General features: G+C 57.2%; 1 protein-coding gene across 1 annotated transcript; it reads left to right on the plus strand.

The window, feature by feature from the left end:
• Nucleotides 1–402: 402 nt before the first annotated feature.
• On the plus strand, nucleotides 403–11,733 carry H257_02485 (hypothetical protein; the record flags this gene model as incomplete). The annotated part of the gene is made up of 11 exons (XM_009826153.1): nucleotides 403–884; nucleotides 956–9,372; nucleotides 9,407–9,639; nucleotides 9,697–9,813; nucleotides 9,886–9,942; nucleotides 10,003–10,062; nucleotides 10,132–10,200; nucleotides 10,342–10,404; nucleotides 10,495–10,604; nucleotides 10,670–11,208; nucleotides 11,281–11,733. Coding segments are annotated over 11 exons (10,599 nt in total), but the record flags the coding sequence as incomplete, so codon positions are not given.
• Between the last annotated feature and the right edge of the window lie 3,404 nt (nucleotides 11,734–15,137).

Genomic DNA, 15,137 nt, shown 5'->3' on the forward strand with positions numbered 1-15,137 from the left:
GTAGCTCCAGTGCAGGCGGAGATTTTACCATTCAAGGTGGCAACTCTGTTGCTGGCGGATCGCTATTCCTAACCAGTGGATCGTCCACTGGCGGAGTATCTGGTGCGATAACAGCGTCTACAAATACCGCCACGGGTGGAAGCTCTGGACAGGTGACGATTGCATCCGGTGCATCCTCAAGCGGTGGTACCGGTGGAAATGTCGTCGTATCAGTCGGCACCGGCGTTGTGGGTACTGGAGGTCAAATTCGGTTGAGTGCAGGAAATTCTGTAGCTGGGGGAGCGATCGCGCTCCAAAGTGGTACTTCGACGGCTGGCAGCTCAGGAGCAATCTCAATCACGACTAACACGGCGGTTGGTGGTGCGTCTGGCAACATTGCCTTGTCCACCAGTGCTGTGACAGGCGGCACAACGGGTTCCATTTCAGCCTCGGTCGGAACAGGCACAACTGGAAGCGGCGGGTCCATTGCACTTGCCGCCGGTGGTTCTGTTATCGGTGGAACCATCAGTCTTCTCAGTGGCCAAGCTTCAGGTGGAGCTTCCGGCGCAATTTCCTTATCCAGCAATGCCGCGACTGGCGGAAACACTGGTGCGCTATCACTGTCGTCCGGCACGTCCACTGGGGGTGTTGGGGGTGGCTTTACTGCCGCAGTTGGTTCTGGTACCGTTGGCACTGGAGGCGGGCTGGCCTTGTCAGCTGGTGGGTCAGTCGTTGGTGGCGCAGTGTCACTGCGCAGCGGAGCGTCCACAGCTGGTGCTTCTGGTGCAATTACTTTGGCCTCGAGCACTGCTGCAGGTGGTGCTTCCGGTGCTGTTCAAGTTTCCACTGGGGTTTCTACGGGAGGTGGTGGAGGTGGAATTTCTGGAAGTGTTGGCAGTGGGTCCGTTGGTACCGGCGGCTCAATTTCCTTCATCGCTGGAGCGGCTCCCTTTGGAGGACCCGTTTCCTTACTCAGTGGTGCTTCGACTGCTGGGGCGTCTGGCGCCCTTTCGTTGACATCAAGCGCTGCTGTTGGCGGAAGTTCCGGGGCTATTAGCTTATCGACTGGTGCGTCCACTGGTGGAACCGGAGGTGCCATCACAGCATCCGTTGGAAATGGTGCGACTGGTACGGGAGGCAGCGTGTCTATTGTAGCCGGACTAGCCCCTGCAGGGGGGACTTTGACTTTGGCAAGTGGGGCGTCCAGTGCCGGCGACTCGGGAGCGACTGCGCTTACCACTGGTGCCTCCGTGGGAGGAAATTCTGGCGCAATCACATTGCTTTCGGGTGGAGCCACAGGTGGCAATGGAGGCAAATTGGCATTTTCAGTTGGGTCAGGTGACACTGGAACTGGCGGAAAAATGCAGTTGTCAGCCGGGTCGGCTCCGGTCGGCGGTGACGTCCTTTTGGCATCTGGTCCCTCCAGTGCAGGTGCATCTGGTCGGGTAGACATTGCAACAGCGGCGGCATCAGGTGGCCCCTCTGGAGCATTAACCCTTGGGACCGGCGTAACGGATACTGCCACTGGTGGAAATGTCGCGATTCAAGTTGGCAGTGGTGTGAGTGGCGTTGGTGGGTCGATTTCGGTCACCGCAGGCGAAAATGTTGCTGGTGGTGACATCACTCTACTTACGGGTCCTTCTTTGGCTGGAGTGTCGGGAACTATTTCGTTGGTCACAAACACAGCGATACAAGGGAATTCTGGGTCTGTGCTAGTATCCACAGGGCTGGCAAACGATGGATCAGGTGGTGCCATTTCATTGTCCGTTGGCAACGGTGGTGTCGGTGCCGGCGGAGCCATTTCATTCACAAGTGGAAAAGGTGTCAGCGGAGGTGCTACCACCATCATCAGTGGCGCCTCTACTGCTGGTGCGTCCGGAAATGTTGCTCTCAAGTCCAACGACGCTGTGGGCGGTAACTCCGGAACTATAGCTATTGCGTCGGGATTGTCCAACTCGGCCACGGGTGGTGACATTTCGATGCTTATTGGCACTGGCTCCAGTGGAACCGGAGGTGCCATCACGTTTACAGCTGGGCAATCTGTGACCGGCGGGTCGATTCAATTGACCAGTGGGGCGTCGACTGGCGGTGATTCTGGTGGTGTTTCTATTTCTACCAGTAATTCGGCTGGTGGAAATTCCGGTGCTCTGTCGCTGACGTCCGGTACTGCAACTGGTGGTCGTGGTGGCAGCTTGACCCTTGCCGTGGGATCGTCTGTTGCTGGTATCGGTGGAACCGTCAGTCTCTCTTCCGGGTCATCAGTCACAGGTGGCGCCATCACGTTACGCACGGGTGCCTCAACTGCGGGTCAGTCTGGTGCGGTTACGGTATCTACAAGTTCTTCCGTGGGCAGTGCCTCAGGTACCGTGTCCATAACGACTGGCGCTGCTACTGTTGGTGGCACTGGCGGCTCGATTATTGGTTCAGTTGGAAGTGGCGTGGCGGGTGTTGGTGGCCCTATTATGTTGACGGCGGGGTCGAGTACAGTCTCAACCGGAGGCAAAGCGTCGTTAAATGCTGGACTTGGACTTGCTGGCGGAAACGTCGAGTTGACTGGTGGTGCCGGTGGCATCAACGCTGGTGGTCAAGTTATCTTAACGGGAGGTGCAAGTACTACTGCTGTCGGCGGTGGTATCGCACTATCCAGCGGTGCTGGTGCGTCCACATCGACAAGCGGGGCAATTTCATTGAGCACTGTTGGATCTAGTACTTCAGGCACGATTTCTTTGGCCACGGGGACTGGAAGCGCAGGGCCAGGTGGCAGTATTAGCCTGTCAGTTGGAGCTGGCGCAGCGTCGGCTGGCGGAAGTGTCTCAATTAGAGGAGGAACTTCTGTGGCGGGTGGCCCGATATCTCTACTGACAGGCTCATCAACAGCGGGGGCGTCCGGTGCAGTGACGATTGGCTCTGCTGCGGCTACGGGTGGCAATTCCGGAAGTATTTCGTTGTTAACTGGTGCGTCCACGGCGTCTGGTCAAGGCGGAGATATCATCGCAAGTGTCGGAAACAGCGTTGTCGCCACTAGCGGCGGAGTGACGTTCACTGCAGGCAGTACATCTGCTTCGTTCTCGACTGGCGGACGAGTGTCACTGCTTGGTGGCCAGGGATCATCAGGTGGGGGACTGGTCCTCAACGGTGGCATTGGTCAAACCAATGTTGGTGGAGCTATCCAGCTTTCATCGGGAACTAGTCTGACGTCAACCGGTGGTGATGTTTTGCTGACAAGTGGTGCTGGTGCGGCAAGCTCGTTCAGTGGCAAAATTTCTCTGTCAACTACTGCCGCTAGCACAAGTGGATACATAAACCTAAACACTGGTGCCAGTTCCACTGGTGCTGGTGGCGCCATTGTTCTTTCAGTAGGCACTGGAACAGCAGGCACGGGCGGCTCGCTTTCACTCAAGAGTGGCGACAACGTTATAGGAGGTATCGTTGCCATCTCGAGTGGCGCATCATCTGCTGGTGCATCTGGCGACGTCACTGTACTGACTGCTGCATCAACGGGTGGCAACTCTGGCCAATTTTCTGTCGCGACGGGTACATCTACTGGTGGTAAAGGTGGTGGCATCGCCCTGACCAGTGGGAGTGGCACAGTTGGCGTTGGTGGGGCACTGACTTTCACTGCAGGGATCAGTTCTGCTTCCACAGGTGGCAAAGTTGGTCTCCGTGGCGGCGCTGGTGTGACAGGTGGCAATATTGAAGTTTTGGGTGGAGCCGGATCTGCAGGCGTTGGTGGGGACATCGTTCTCACCAGTGGTGTGGGCACCGGACCGGCCATTAGTGGCGACGTGCACGTTGCTACCGCCGATGACAGTACGTCCGGCATGCTGCTGCTTGTAACTGGGGCTGGCTCAAATGGCGCAGGTGGCAGCATTCACGCCTCAGTGGGCGTTGGAACGTCTGGAACAGGTGGTTCAATTAGCCTGTCCAGCGGGAACTCTGTTGTTGGTGGTGATGTCAGCATTATCAGTGGCGCATCTACTGCGGGGGTATCGGGGGGGATTTCTCTTTCAACCAGTACATCTACTGGCGGCAATTCCGGCTCTGTTCAACTGACAAGTGGAACCGCTACTGGCGGTAAAGGTGGTAGCTTGATCGGCGCAGCTGGCGACGGTGACACTGGCATCGGTGGCGCGATTACGCTCAAGGCGGGTTTGAGTTCAGCTTCCACCGGTGGTAAAAGTTCATTGATCGGTGGCAGTGGCACCATTGGTGGCGATGTCGCGTTAAATGCGGGGGCTGCAACCGCTGGAATTGGCGGTCAAGTGCTGGTAACGAGTGGTGCTTCGACTACACAGAGCGGTCCCATTGCCTTGATGAGTGCTGGAGCGAGTACGACTGGTGGTATTTCGCTGTCCACTGGGGCCGGCACAGGTGGTGCTGGAGGGTCGATTTCCCTTGAAGTTGGCAGCGCCAGTACTGGCACGGGCGGGAGTGCCACCATCGGCAGTGGCTCGGGCGTAAACGGTGGTCCAATAAGCGTGACCAGTGGGGTTTCTTCTGCTGGCTCATCGGGGGGGCTATTTTTTGCTTCTGGGATATCCACGGGAGGCAACTCTGGAGCTATTTCATTAACGTCAGGAGCAGCCACTGGGGGTACCGGTGGTGGTATTTCAGGCCTCGTTGGGTCTGGAGCTACTGGAACTGGCGGCGCGATTACCTTTACTGCTGGTGTTAGCGCTGCATCCACCGGAGGCAAAAGCTCCATTCTTGGTGGCAGCGGTACTGTTGGAGGGAATGTAGAACTCATGGGCGGAGCCGGAGCCACTACGTTGGGTGGTAACATCGTCGCAACAAGTGGGGCCGGCGCGGCTTCGTCTACCAGTGGAGGCGTTACGTTAAGCACTGCTGGAAGCAGCACAACCGGATCCATTCTCCTACGATCTGGAGTGGCTACGACGGGTGCTGGGGGCGCTATTAGCGTGTCGGTTGGAACAGGAGTTGCCGGAACGGGGGGTGCAATCAACATTGCCAGCGGAACCAGTGCAATTGGTGGCTCTGTAGTTGTGTCAAGCGGGGCATCCACTGCTGGTGTTTCGGGAAGTGTTTTGATATCCTCTGCTGCGTCCGTTGGCGGAGCATCCGGACCCATTTCACTCACGACAGCAGCAGCCACTGGTGGAACAGGTGGTTCCATCACCGCAACTGTTGGCAATGGAGTTTCTGGCAACGGAGGCGCGATCTCATTTACAAGCGGAGCAAGTTCTGTAGCAACTGGTGGAAAGTCGTCCCTCGTCGGTGGAGCTGGTACTGTGGGCGGAAATGTTGAAGTGATAAGTGGTACCGGTTCAGCCACTGTCGGCGGCGACATTATTTTGACCACTGGAGCCGCTGCTAGCAACTCTGTCAGTGGTAACATTGCCCTCAGCACCCCCAGCTCGTCTTCGACAAGTGGAGGTGCCATCTCCATCCGTAGTGGATCGTCTTCAGGCGCTGTTGGCGGTACTATTACCGTTTCCGTGGGCGGAGGTACTGCTGGTACAGGTGGAGCCGTCCGATTGTCCAGTGGTAATTCTGTGGTCGGTGGTGACATTTCTGCGACTAGTGGCACATCGTCGGCCGGCTCGTCAGGAAACGTGGCTGTGTCCTCGGGAGCCTCCACAGGAGGGGACTCAGGTAGCTTGACGCTAACGTCTGGCGCTGCTACTGGTGGCCGTGGTGGCGGAATCTCTGGAACCGTGGGAAGTGGCGCCACAGGCGTTGGCGGCAGTGTAGCTTTCACGGCTGGCTCGTCTATTACGGGTGGAGAAGTGACGCTTACAAGTGGAGCATCCAGTGCTGGCAAATCTGGTGCGGTTACTTTCCGATCTAGTGCGTCCACAGGAGGCAGCTCGGGATCGGTGTCTCTATTGTCAGGTGACGCGACTGGTGGCGCGGGCGGCGACATTGTTGCTACGGTTGGCACTGGTGCTACGGGTGTTGGTGGTGCCATCACGTTTACTGCAGGCGCATCGTCAGCCTCCACGGGGGGCAAGTCGACAGTACTCGGCGGCAGTGGTTCCATTGGCGGTGATGTCGCGCTTACAGGTGGACTTGCCACGTCAAGCACTGGTGGAAATGTTGTTGTCACGTCTGGTGCCGGTGCAGCTTCGTCGTTTAGTGGTGGCATCGCTTTGAGCACGAAAGACTCGGCTTCGTCTGGGGCGATTACGCTTGCCACGGGCGTGGGGACTGGTGGAACTGGTGGGAGTGTTTTAATTTCTGTTGGAACTGGATCTACAGGTCAAAGTGGAGCTCTCACCCTCAATAGTGGTGCTGGAGTGTCCGGTGGAGATGTGTCCGTTGCTAGTGGTTCATCAACTGCTGGAACGTCAGGCTCCGTATCGATTGTTAGCGCTGCATCTACCGGTGGTGCGTCTGGCTCGTTGAGTTTGACTACGGGAGCCTCTACAAGCGGAGCCGGAGGCAATATTATCGCAACCGTTGGCACTGGCGTGCCTGCAGCAAGTACTCCTGGTGGCAGAATTGCGTTAACTGCTGGAACAAGCACGGCATCCACTGGAGGTAAAATTCTCTTGACTGGTGGCACTGGAACATCGGGAGGAAATCTCGAGCTTGTTGCTGGTGATACTCCAGCTGGAAGTGTTGGCGGCAATGTATTGGTCACTGGTGGTGTTGGTGTCACTGGTGCTGGCGGCAATGTGGCGCTTTTGAGTGGCGCAAGTTCAACTTTGGGTCAATCGGGGACCATTTCGGTCAGCAGTGCTGGCGGAGTCACATCTGGAACCATTCAATTAACCTCTGGAGCTGCGACTAACGGTGCGGGTGGCTCCCTGTCCATGGTTGTTGGAGCCGGTACTCTTGGAGTGGGCGGAAATATTCAATTGTCTTCGGGTAACTCCGTTTCAGGCGGTGCAGTTCAAATCGGAAGTGGCAGTTCCTCTGCAGGTTCCTCAGGCAGCGTTGCATTGTCCTCAGCAGCTGCAGCTGGCGGCAACTCTGGTTCGATTAATTTGGCTTCTGGTGCTTCAACAGGTGGTACTGGTGGAAGCTTTGTCGCTGCAGTGGGCAATGGCGACACTGGAAATGGCGGTTCGATCACCCTTACAGCAGGACAGAGTTCAGCCGCTGTCGGAGGCAAAGTGGCATTGAATGGCGGAGCTGGCACAACCGGTGGAAACGTTGAAGTTACTGGTGGCTCCAGCGCAGCCGGGAATGGTGGTGATGTCGTCATCAAGAGTGGTGTCGGGGCGACTGCAGCCCTAAGCGGAGGAATTTCTCTCAGTACTCAGAATGACGCAACCTCTGGTGCCTTGTCGTTGAAAACTGGCACTGGATCGGCAGGACCAGGTGGCGCCATCTCCTTGTCGGTTGGCAGTGGCACCACGGGAGCTGGCGGTGCGATTAATGTCAACAGCGGTGTTGGCGTAAGTGGTGGTGCAGTCGCGATTGCAAGTGGTGTTGCCACTGCTGGCGTCTCGGGTTCCGTTTCCATTGCATCGAGTGCTGCAACGGGCGGTAGCAGTGGAGCTGTAGCTATTGCTTCAGGTGCTTCTACTGGTGGAGGCACTGGAGGTGCGATTTCAATCGCCGTGGGGAATGGTGTCCTTGGAAATGGCGGCGCGATGACACTCACAGCTGGTGCTAGCACTGTCGCCACTGGAGGAAAATCGTCAATCAATGGTGGCGGAGGTACCGTGGGCGGAAATGTCGAATTAACAGCCGGAGCTGGAGCCTCGGGTGCTGGTGGAAACATCCTCATGTCAAGTGGCGCCGGTGCGACTTCGACTACAAGTGGATCAATCACCTTGTCGTCATCATCTGGCAGCACCTCGGGTGCAATTGCTGTCAGCACTGGCGCTGGTACTGGGGGTGCAGGTGGGAGCATTTCGCTTTCCGTTGGCAGTGGCAGCGCTGGCACCGGTGGCAGTGTGAGTGTCGCAAGTGGCGCCGACGTTGTAGGTGGGGCCCTTGCACTGACCAGTGGAGCATCAACTGCCGGATTATCTGGAGCACTTACGATGCTGTCGGGAGCCTCCGTGGGGGGCAACTCGGGAGCGTTGACCATTGCAACAGGAAGCGCCACAGGTGGAACGGGCGGTAATGTTGCGGTTTCCGTTGGTGCTGGCGTCCTTGGAGCTGGTGGAACACTCACGCTGACGTCTGGCTCCAGCACTGTGGCTGTAGGTGGAGCTAGCGCCTTAAATGGCGGTGCGGGGACAGCTGGAGGCAATGTTCAAGTCACGGCTGGAGCAGGTTCAAGCGGTGCTGGCGGCTCGATTGTTCTTAAGAGCGGCGATGGCAGTGCTTCCAGTGGAGGTATTGTGCTGTCCAGCAGCAACATGGGCACTTCAACAGGATCCATTGCTCTCACTACTGGTGCATCTGCTGGTGCCGTTGGTGGGATATCTGCGTCTGCTGGGTCATCTTCAGGTGCCGACGGTACGGCTGTCAGTCTCACCGGAGGGGCATCTTCAAAATCAGGTGGGACCGGTGGCAAAGTTTCTATCACCGGTGGTGCCGCTGCTGTTGGCGGAAATGTTGAGCTGGTTGGTGGAACTGGTGGCACAACCATTGGGGGCCAAATTACCCTCAAGAGTGGTGCTGGTGCTTCGTCGTCGCTGAGTGGAGGGTTGACGCTCTCGACAGTTGCTGGCGACGCTACAAGTGGATCTATTTTGCTTCAGACTGGTTCATCGACGTTGGGCGTCGGTGGCAATGTTGTGCTGTCTGGTGGCGCCAGTACGGTTGGCGCTGGGAGTGCAATCTTGTTAACCGCGGGCTCGAGTGCCAATGCTGTTGGTGGCAATGTCGAATTGACAGCAGCCCAAGGCACAGAAGGTGGACGAATCTCTCTGCTTGGCGGCGTTGGAACTCAAACTAGCGGTGGGCGCCTCGTGCTCACCAGTGGTGCAGGGGTGGACACAACTAAACCAAGTGGAAACATTGATATCTCAAGCCCTTCTGGCAGCGTAAGCGGCACCATCGCGCTTGCATCTGGCACAGCGACTGCAGGCGCTTCTGGTTCTATCCGAGCCTCCGTGGGTACAAGCAGTGCGACAGGTGGTGATGTAGCCATTTTTGGTGGCAATGGCGTAACTGGCGGAAACGTCCTTCTATCCAGTGGATCTTCAAGTGCAGGTACATCAGGCAGTCTGACGCTGTCTTCCAACACAGCCTCTGGTGGCAGTTCTGGTCAGGTTATCTTATCCACTGGAGCTAGCACGGGTGGCACTGGTGGCAACATTGTTGTAACAGTTGGGAATGGTGCTACAGGTTCTGGAGGAAGTATCGCCCTCACAGCTGGCACCAGCTCTGCGTCAACGGGGGGCAAAGTGTCCCTTGTGGGTGGTGTGGGAACCGTCGGTGGCAACTTGGAATTCACTTCTGGCACTGGTTCATCAACCAATGGAGGTGACGTACTATTGAAAAGTGGCGTCGGTGCCGCGACGTCTGGTAGTGGCGGTATCACGCTGAGCACACAACCAAGCGCTGTATCTGGCGCCATTGTATTGCGAACGGGAGCTGCGTCAAGTGGCGCTGGGGGAAGCGTTTCCATATCTGTGGGCAGTGGTAGTGCTGGTTCTGGAGGTTCAATCACTGCGACCAGTGGTGTGGGTGTCGCTGGAGGCTCCGTGTCGGTGCTTAGTGGTGCGTCCACAGCTGGAACTTCAGGCAGCGTTGCCTTGGGATCGAGCGCAGCCACTGGCGGAGCATCTGGAAGTGTGTCTATTTTGACTGGAGCATCTACTGCAGGTGGAACGGGAGGAGCCATCTTAGCCACAGTCGGAAACGGAGTCGCTGGAAATGGTGGCGCCCTTACCTTTACTGCCGGTGCGAGCTCAGTTGGAACGGGTGGTATCAGTTCCGTTAGCGGGGGTGCCGGAACAGCTGGTGGTAGCGTTCAGTTGACTGGTGGTGTTGGCTCAACTGCAAACGGTGGCAGCCTTACCCTGACAGGGGGTGCAGGCTCGAGTACCGTTGGTGGGGGGGTGTCAATCATCAGTGGGAATGGTGCCCAATCTGGTGCGTTATCCCTAAGCACGACGTCGGCAGCGCAAACTGGCGCTATCACAATAACGTCAGGTACCGCTAGTGGTGGTGGCGGTGGTGCCATCCAAGTCGCAGTCGCTGGTGGAAGTACTGGTACAGGTGGTGCCCTCAGCTTATCCAGCGGAAATTCTGCCATTGGTGGTGCAATTACTCTAACTTCAGGTGCATCTACCGCTGGTGCGTCGGGTGCGGCTGGGATTCAATCAAGCTCATCAACTGGTGGAAATTCTGGTACTATTACGTTGTCCACTGGTGTAGCCACCGGAGGTACTGGTGGTTCAATTATCGCATCAGTGGGGTCAGGTACCACGGGTGCTGGAGGCGCAATTCAACTGGTATCTGGACTTAGCTCCGCATCAACGGGGGGCTTAGCTTCTGTTTCTGGCGGTGTTGGTACTGCAGGTGGCGACGTCCGACTATTTGGCGGTGCTGGAAGTGCCACAAATGGTGGCAGTGTTCTATTGACGTCCGGCGCAGCAACAACTACCTCTGCCGTAAGTGGTGCCGTGGCTGTCAGTACATTAGCCGGTGGAATTAGTGGACCAATTTCTCTTTCAACTGGTGCGTCTACTGCTGCGTCCGGGGGTGCTATTTCAGTGTCGGTTGGAAGTACAACAACCGGAACCGGCGGTACCGTTCAGTTCACGAGTGGGGCTGGCGTTGTTGGTGGTGCACTTTCGTTATCCACTGGCGCGTCTAGTGCGGGGGCATCAGGGGTTGCTGCGATAACCACTGCAGCCTCAGCTGGTGGAAACTCTGGGTCCATTGGCTTTGTGACAGGAGTTGCAGCTGGTGGCACGGGTGGAGCTATCACTGGATCCGTAGGCAATGGCGCTGTGGGTGTTGGTGGTGGTGTAATCTTCACTGCGGGTGCTAGCAGTGCATCAACTGGTGGGAAATCGTCCATTGTTGGGGGTGCTGGTACTATCGGTGGAAATGTCGAACTCACCGCCGGTGCTGGATCAACAACCTTGGGTGGATCTGTATTGCTCTCAAGTGGAAGCGGTGCATCGGCTTCTTCCAGCGGAGGGGTAACCATTGCTACACCAATTGGAGGTGCCACGGGAGCACTGCAACTGTCAACGGGCGCTGCCTCTGCAGGTTCTGGCGGGGCGATATCGATTGCGGTTGGTTCAGGAACGACTGGAGCCGGGGGCAGCTTGACTTTGTCCAGCGGGAATGGAGTTTCAGGTGGTGCGGTGACTGTTTCAAGTGGAACTTCGTCTGCAGGAGTGTCTGGTACACTTTCACTCGCCTCTGGTGCAGCTACTGGTGGAAACTCCGGACAAGTCACAATTTCAAGTGGTGCAGCTACTGGGGGCACTGGTGGCAATATTGTTGTCACTGCGGGTAGCGGTGCTGTTGCTACCGGTGGTTCGATCGCACTGACTGGGGGCATGAGTTCAGCAGCTACGGGTGGCAAAACATCCATTTCTGGAGGCAGTGGTACGCGAGGGGGCAACATTGAGCTCACGGGTGGTGCCGGTACCGCGGGCGTTGGGGGCGATGTACTGCTTACAAGTGGTGTTGGCACCGGTCCTGCAACTAGTGGAGCGATCAAGTTGGTCACTAGTGACGATGGCGCAACTGGGTCCATCTTACTTGCCACTGGCGCGGCAGCGACTGGCACGAGTGGCAACATTCGCCTGAGTGTTAATGCTGGAACTGCGGGTACCGGTGGGGATATCAGTCTGTCAAGCGGAAACAACGTTGTCGGTGGCGCTTTAAGCTTGCAGAGTGGCTCGTCGACCGCTGGCTCATCTGGTGCCTTGACATTTGCCTCCAGCACTTCCACTGGGGGTGATTCTGGTGCACTAACCGTAACATCTGGGACGGCAACAGGCGGAACCGGAGGGGCCATTACAGCAACTGTTGGCAACGGAGCTCTGGGTGATGGTGGTGTTGTCACCTTGACAGCTGGAGCTAGCTCCGTGGCGACCGGCGGGAAATCTTCCATCGTTGGCGGCGCGGGTGTGACGGGGGGCAATGTGGAAATATCGGCTGGAGCTGGAACGACAGCCAACGGCGGCAACGTTCTGCTAACCAGTGGCGTCGGGGTTTCAACTGGAAGCAGTGGCTCGATAGCGCTGTCTACGCCAACCGATGCCTCAAGTGGATCGATATCTCTAGTCACAGGGCCAGCTACCGGGGGACCTGGTGGAAGTGTATCTTTGACCGTCGGTGCCGGAACCACAGGTGCTGGAGGAAGTATCAACTTGGCCAGTGGCTCGGGGGTATCGGGTGGTTCTATGAACTTCAACAGCGGGGTGTCGAGTGCAGGCGCTTCGGGTCCACTGTCGCTGAAAACGGGTGTTTCGGTTGGCGGAAGCACTGGTACTGTGACCATTTCCACTGGAAGTGCGACTAGTGGCACTGGCGGGAACATTTTTGCTACGGTTGGTGCTGGTACGCAAGGAATCGGAGGAGCAGTTACATTTACTGCTGGGTCCAGTACTGTGGCCAGTGGTGGCGCTACTTCGCTCGTTGGCGGGGCAGGCACTTTGGGTGGTGCCGTGCAATTAACTGGTGGTGCTGGCGCTACAAGCAGTGGTGGAAGTGTTTTGCTTCAAAGTGGTGATAGTGCGGCTGTCAGCGGCGACGTCGCTCTCTCGACAAGTGCAGTGGGCACTGGCAGTGGAACCATTTACTTGAGTACTGGGGCCTCCTCTGGTCCTTCGGGTAGAATAACTGCCATTGCAGGAAGCAGCTCCGGAAACAATGGCGCACTTCTGTCGTTGGCGGCCGGAGCAACTACGAGCACCGGTAGCACAGGTGGCAAATCAAGTATTTCAGGCGGTGCTGGTGCAGTTGGTGGAAATGTCGAGCTGGCTGGTGGGGCCGGCGGCACTACTCTCGGTGGCAACATCTTGTTGAAATCTGGATCTGGCGTAGCTTCGTCGACAAGCGGCGGTGTAACATTGAGTACTGTGGGTGGCGCTGCGTCCAGCGGTGCAATTCAAGTGAGTTCTGGCACGTCTAGCGCTGGTGTTGGTGGAAATATTGGTATTTCTGTCGGCGACAGCACAACCGCCGGCTTTGGCGGTACCGTATCGATTACTGCAGGACTGGGAACAGCGAGCAAAGGTGGCGATGTGAGCATTTCCAGTGGGGGTGGCTTGTCCGGTGGCGTTGTCAGTTTGGTCGGAGGGTTGGCAGCGTCCCAAACTGGAGGGGGTATCACACTAACTGGTGGAGACTCGTCAACAGCAAATGGAGGCAATATCGAATTGACCAGTGGCAATGCCGCGTCTGCCTTTACATCTGGAAGTGTTACGCTATCGACCAAGGGAAGTGCAAGCACATCCGGGAAGATTTCGCTGACCACTGGAACGTCCTCTGGATCTGTCAGCGGCAGTGTGGTAATTTCCACTGGATCGACTGCCACTGGTGTCGGCGGAGCAATCATGATTACATCCGGTGCATCGAGTGATTCTACGGGCGGTGCTGTGTCGCTTACTAGTGGCAGTGGAACGACAGGCGGCTCATTGCAGATTGCGACGGGCACGGGAAGTGCTAATGCTGGTGGCAGTATTACGTTGAAAACTGGGATTAGCAACACCCTTCAAAGTGGTGGCATTGTCTTATCCACAGAAGCCAGTCCGAGGGCTGGTGGTATCTCTCTCAACACTGGTGTTGCAGCCAATAATCCTGGAGACATTGTCGCCACCGTTGGGGACTCTACCAACAACGTGGGGGGATCCGCACGACTTACAGCTGGTGTTAGCACACTATCCACTGGTGGTGAAGCGTCCGTCACTGGTGGTGCTGGTACCGGTGGTGGGTCCGTTCGAATCATCGGCGGTGCCGGCTCCGCAGCAAACGGTGGCGCTGCAATTATAACTGGCGGTGCCGGGACGTCTGGAGTTGGAGGCGCAGTTCAGGTTACCAGTGGGGTGGGCTCGACATCGCTCTCGAGTGGTGCCGTTACCTTGTCGTCTGCAGACAGCACTGGTTCAACGGGATCGCTGTCGTTAAATTCTGGCGTAGCCGCGGGTGCGACAGGTGGTGGAATCTCCTTGCAAGTGGGTAGTAGCGCCGGAACAAGTGTTGGTGGAGACATCACCCTTGGGTCGGGTGTCAGTGCTGGTGCGACGGGTGGAAAAATAGCTCTCACTGGAGGCTCCGGCGGTACGGCCGGTGGTGATGTCCAGTTGATTGGTGGTGTGGGAGCAACGACGACTGGTGGGCAGGTCCGCCTTACTGGCGGCGCTTCGACTGCCGCCTCCGGCGGCGGAGTGTTGCTAACGTCGGGTGCTGGCACTGCCACATTTACCAGTGGAAACATTGCACTCTCAACCGCTGCCGGAGCATTCCCGACTGGATCTATTTCCTTGAACACTGGAGCGTCGTCGGTTGGCACAGCTGGTTCGATCACCGCACAAGGCGGAATGAGTAGTGCTGGCGTAGGCGGTACAGTCACTTTTACTGCGGGCATTTCAAGTGCTTCCACCGGAGGCAAAAGCTCGCTTCTTGGCGGCCAAGGCACGATTGGTGGAAACGTCGAGCTGACCAGTGGCGTGGGCAGCTCGTCCACCGGTGGTCAAATCGTCTTGACCTCTGCCGCTGGTTCATCGTCTCAAGGAAGTGGAAGTATTTCATTGTCTTCCTCCGGCGGTGCGTATCCATCAGGAGCCATTTTCATCACAACCGGCGCTTCAACTGGAGGCAGTGGTGGCACAATCAGCGCCGCCGTTGGAGCAAGCTCTGCCGGAAACGCAGGAGCTATCAGTCTGATTGCTGGGTCCAGTACCGCTTCCACGGGTGGGAAGGTTTCTATTTCAGGCAACACTGGTACCGTCGGAGGCAATGTAGAACTGAACGGTGGCACAGCAACAGCGACCGCATCTCCAGCCACGGGTGGCAACATTCAGCTTACTTCAGGCCTGGGTGGAATCAGGAGCGGAAACATTGCGCTTACTACGAGTGGCGGCTCATTCACAAGTGGCAGTGTGACTCTCAGCACTGGAACAGCCACCTCCATCGGCAACAGTGGAAGTATAATTGCTGTAGCAGGTGGCAGTGCCGTTGGCGTCGGTGGAGCTATATCTCTGACAGCTGGGGTGGGCTCTGCATCTACCGGTGGAAAATCTAGTATTTCTGGGGGTCAAGGTACAATCGGCGGAAATGTGGAATTGACAAGCGGTGTTGGCAGTTCGGGCACTGGTGGT

This window comes from Aphanomyces astaci (genome assembly GCF_000520075.1).
Source record: "Aphanomyces astaci strain APO3 unplaced genomic scaffold supercont1.4, whole genome shotgun sequence".
Taxonomy (NCBI): domain Eukaryota; phylum Oomycota; class Saprolegniomycetes; order Saprolegniales; family Verrucalvaceae; genus Aphanomyces; species Aphanomyces astaci.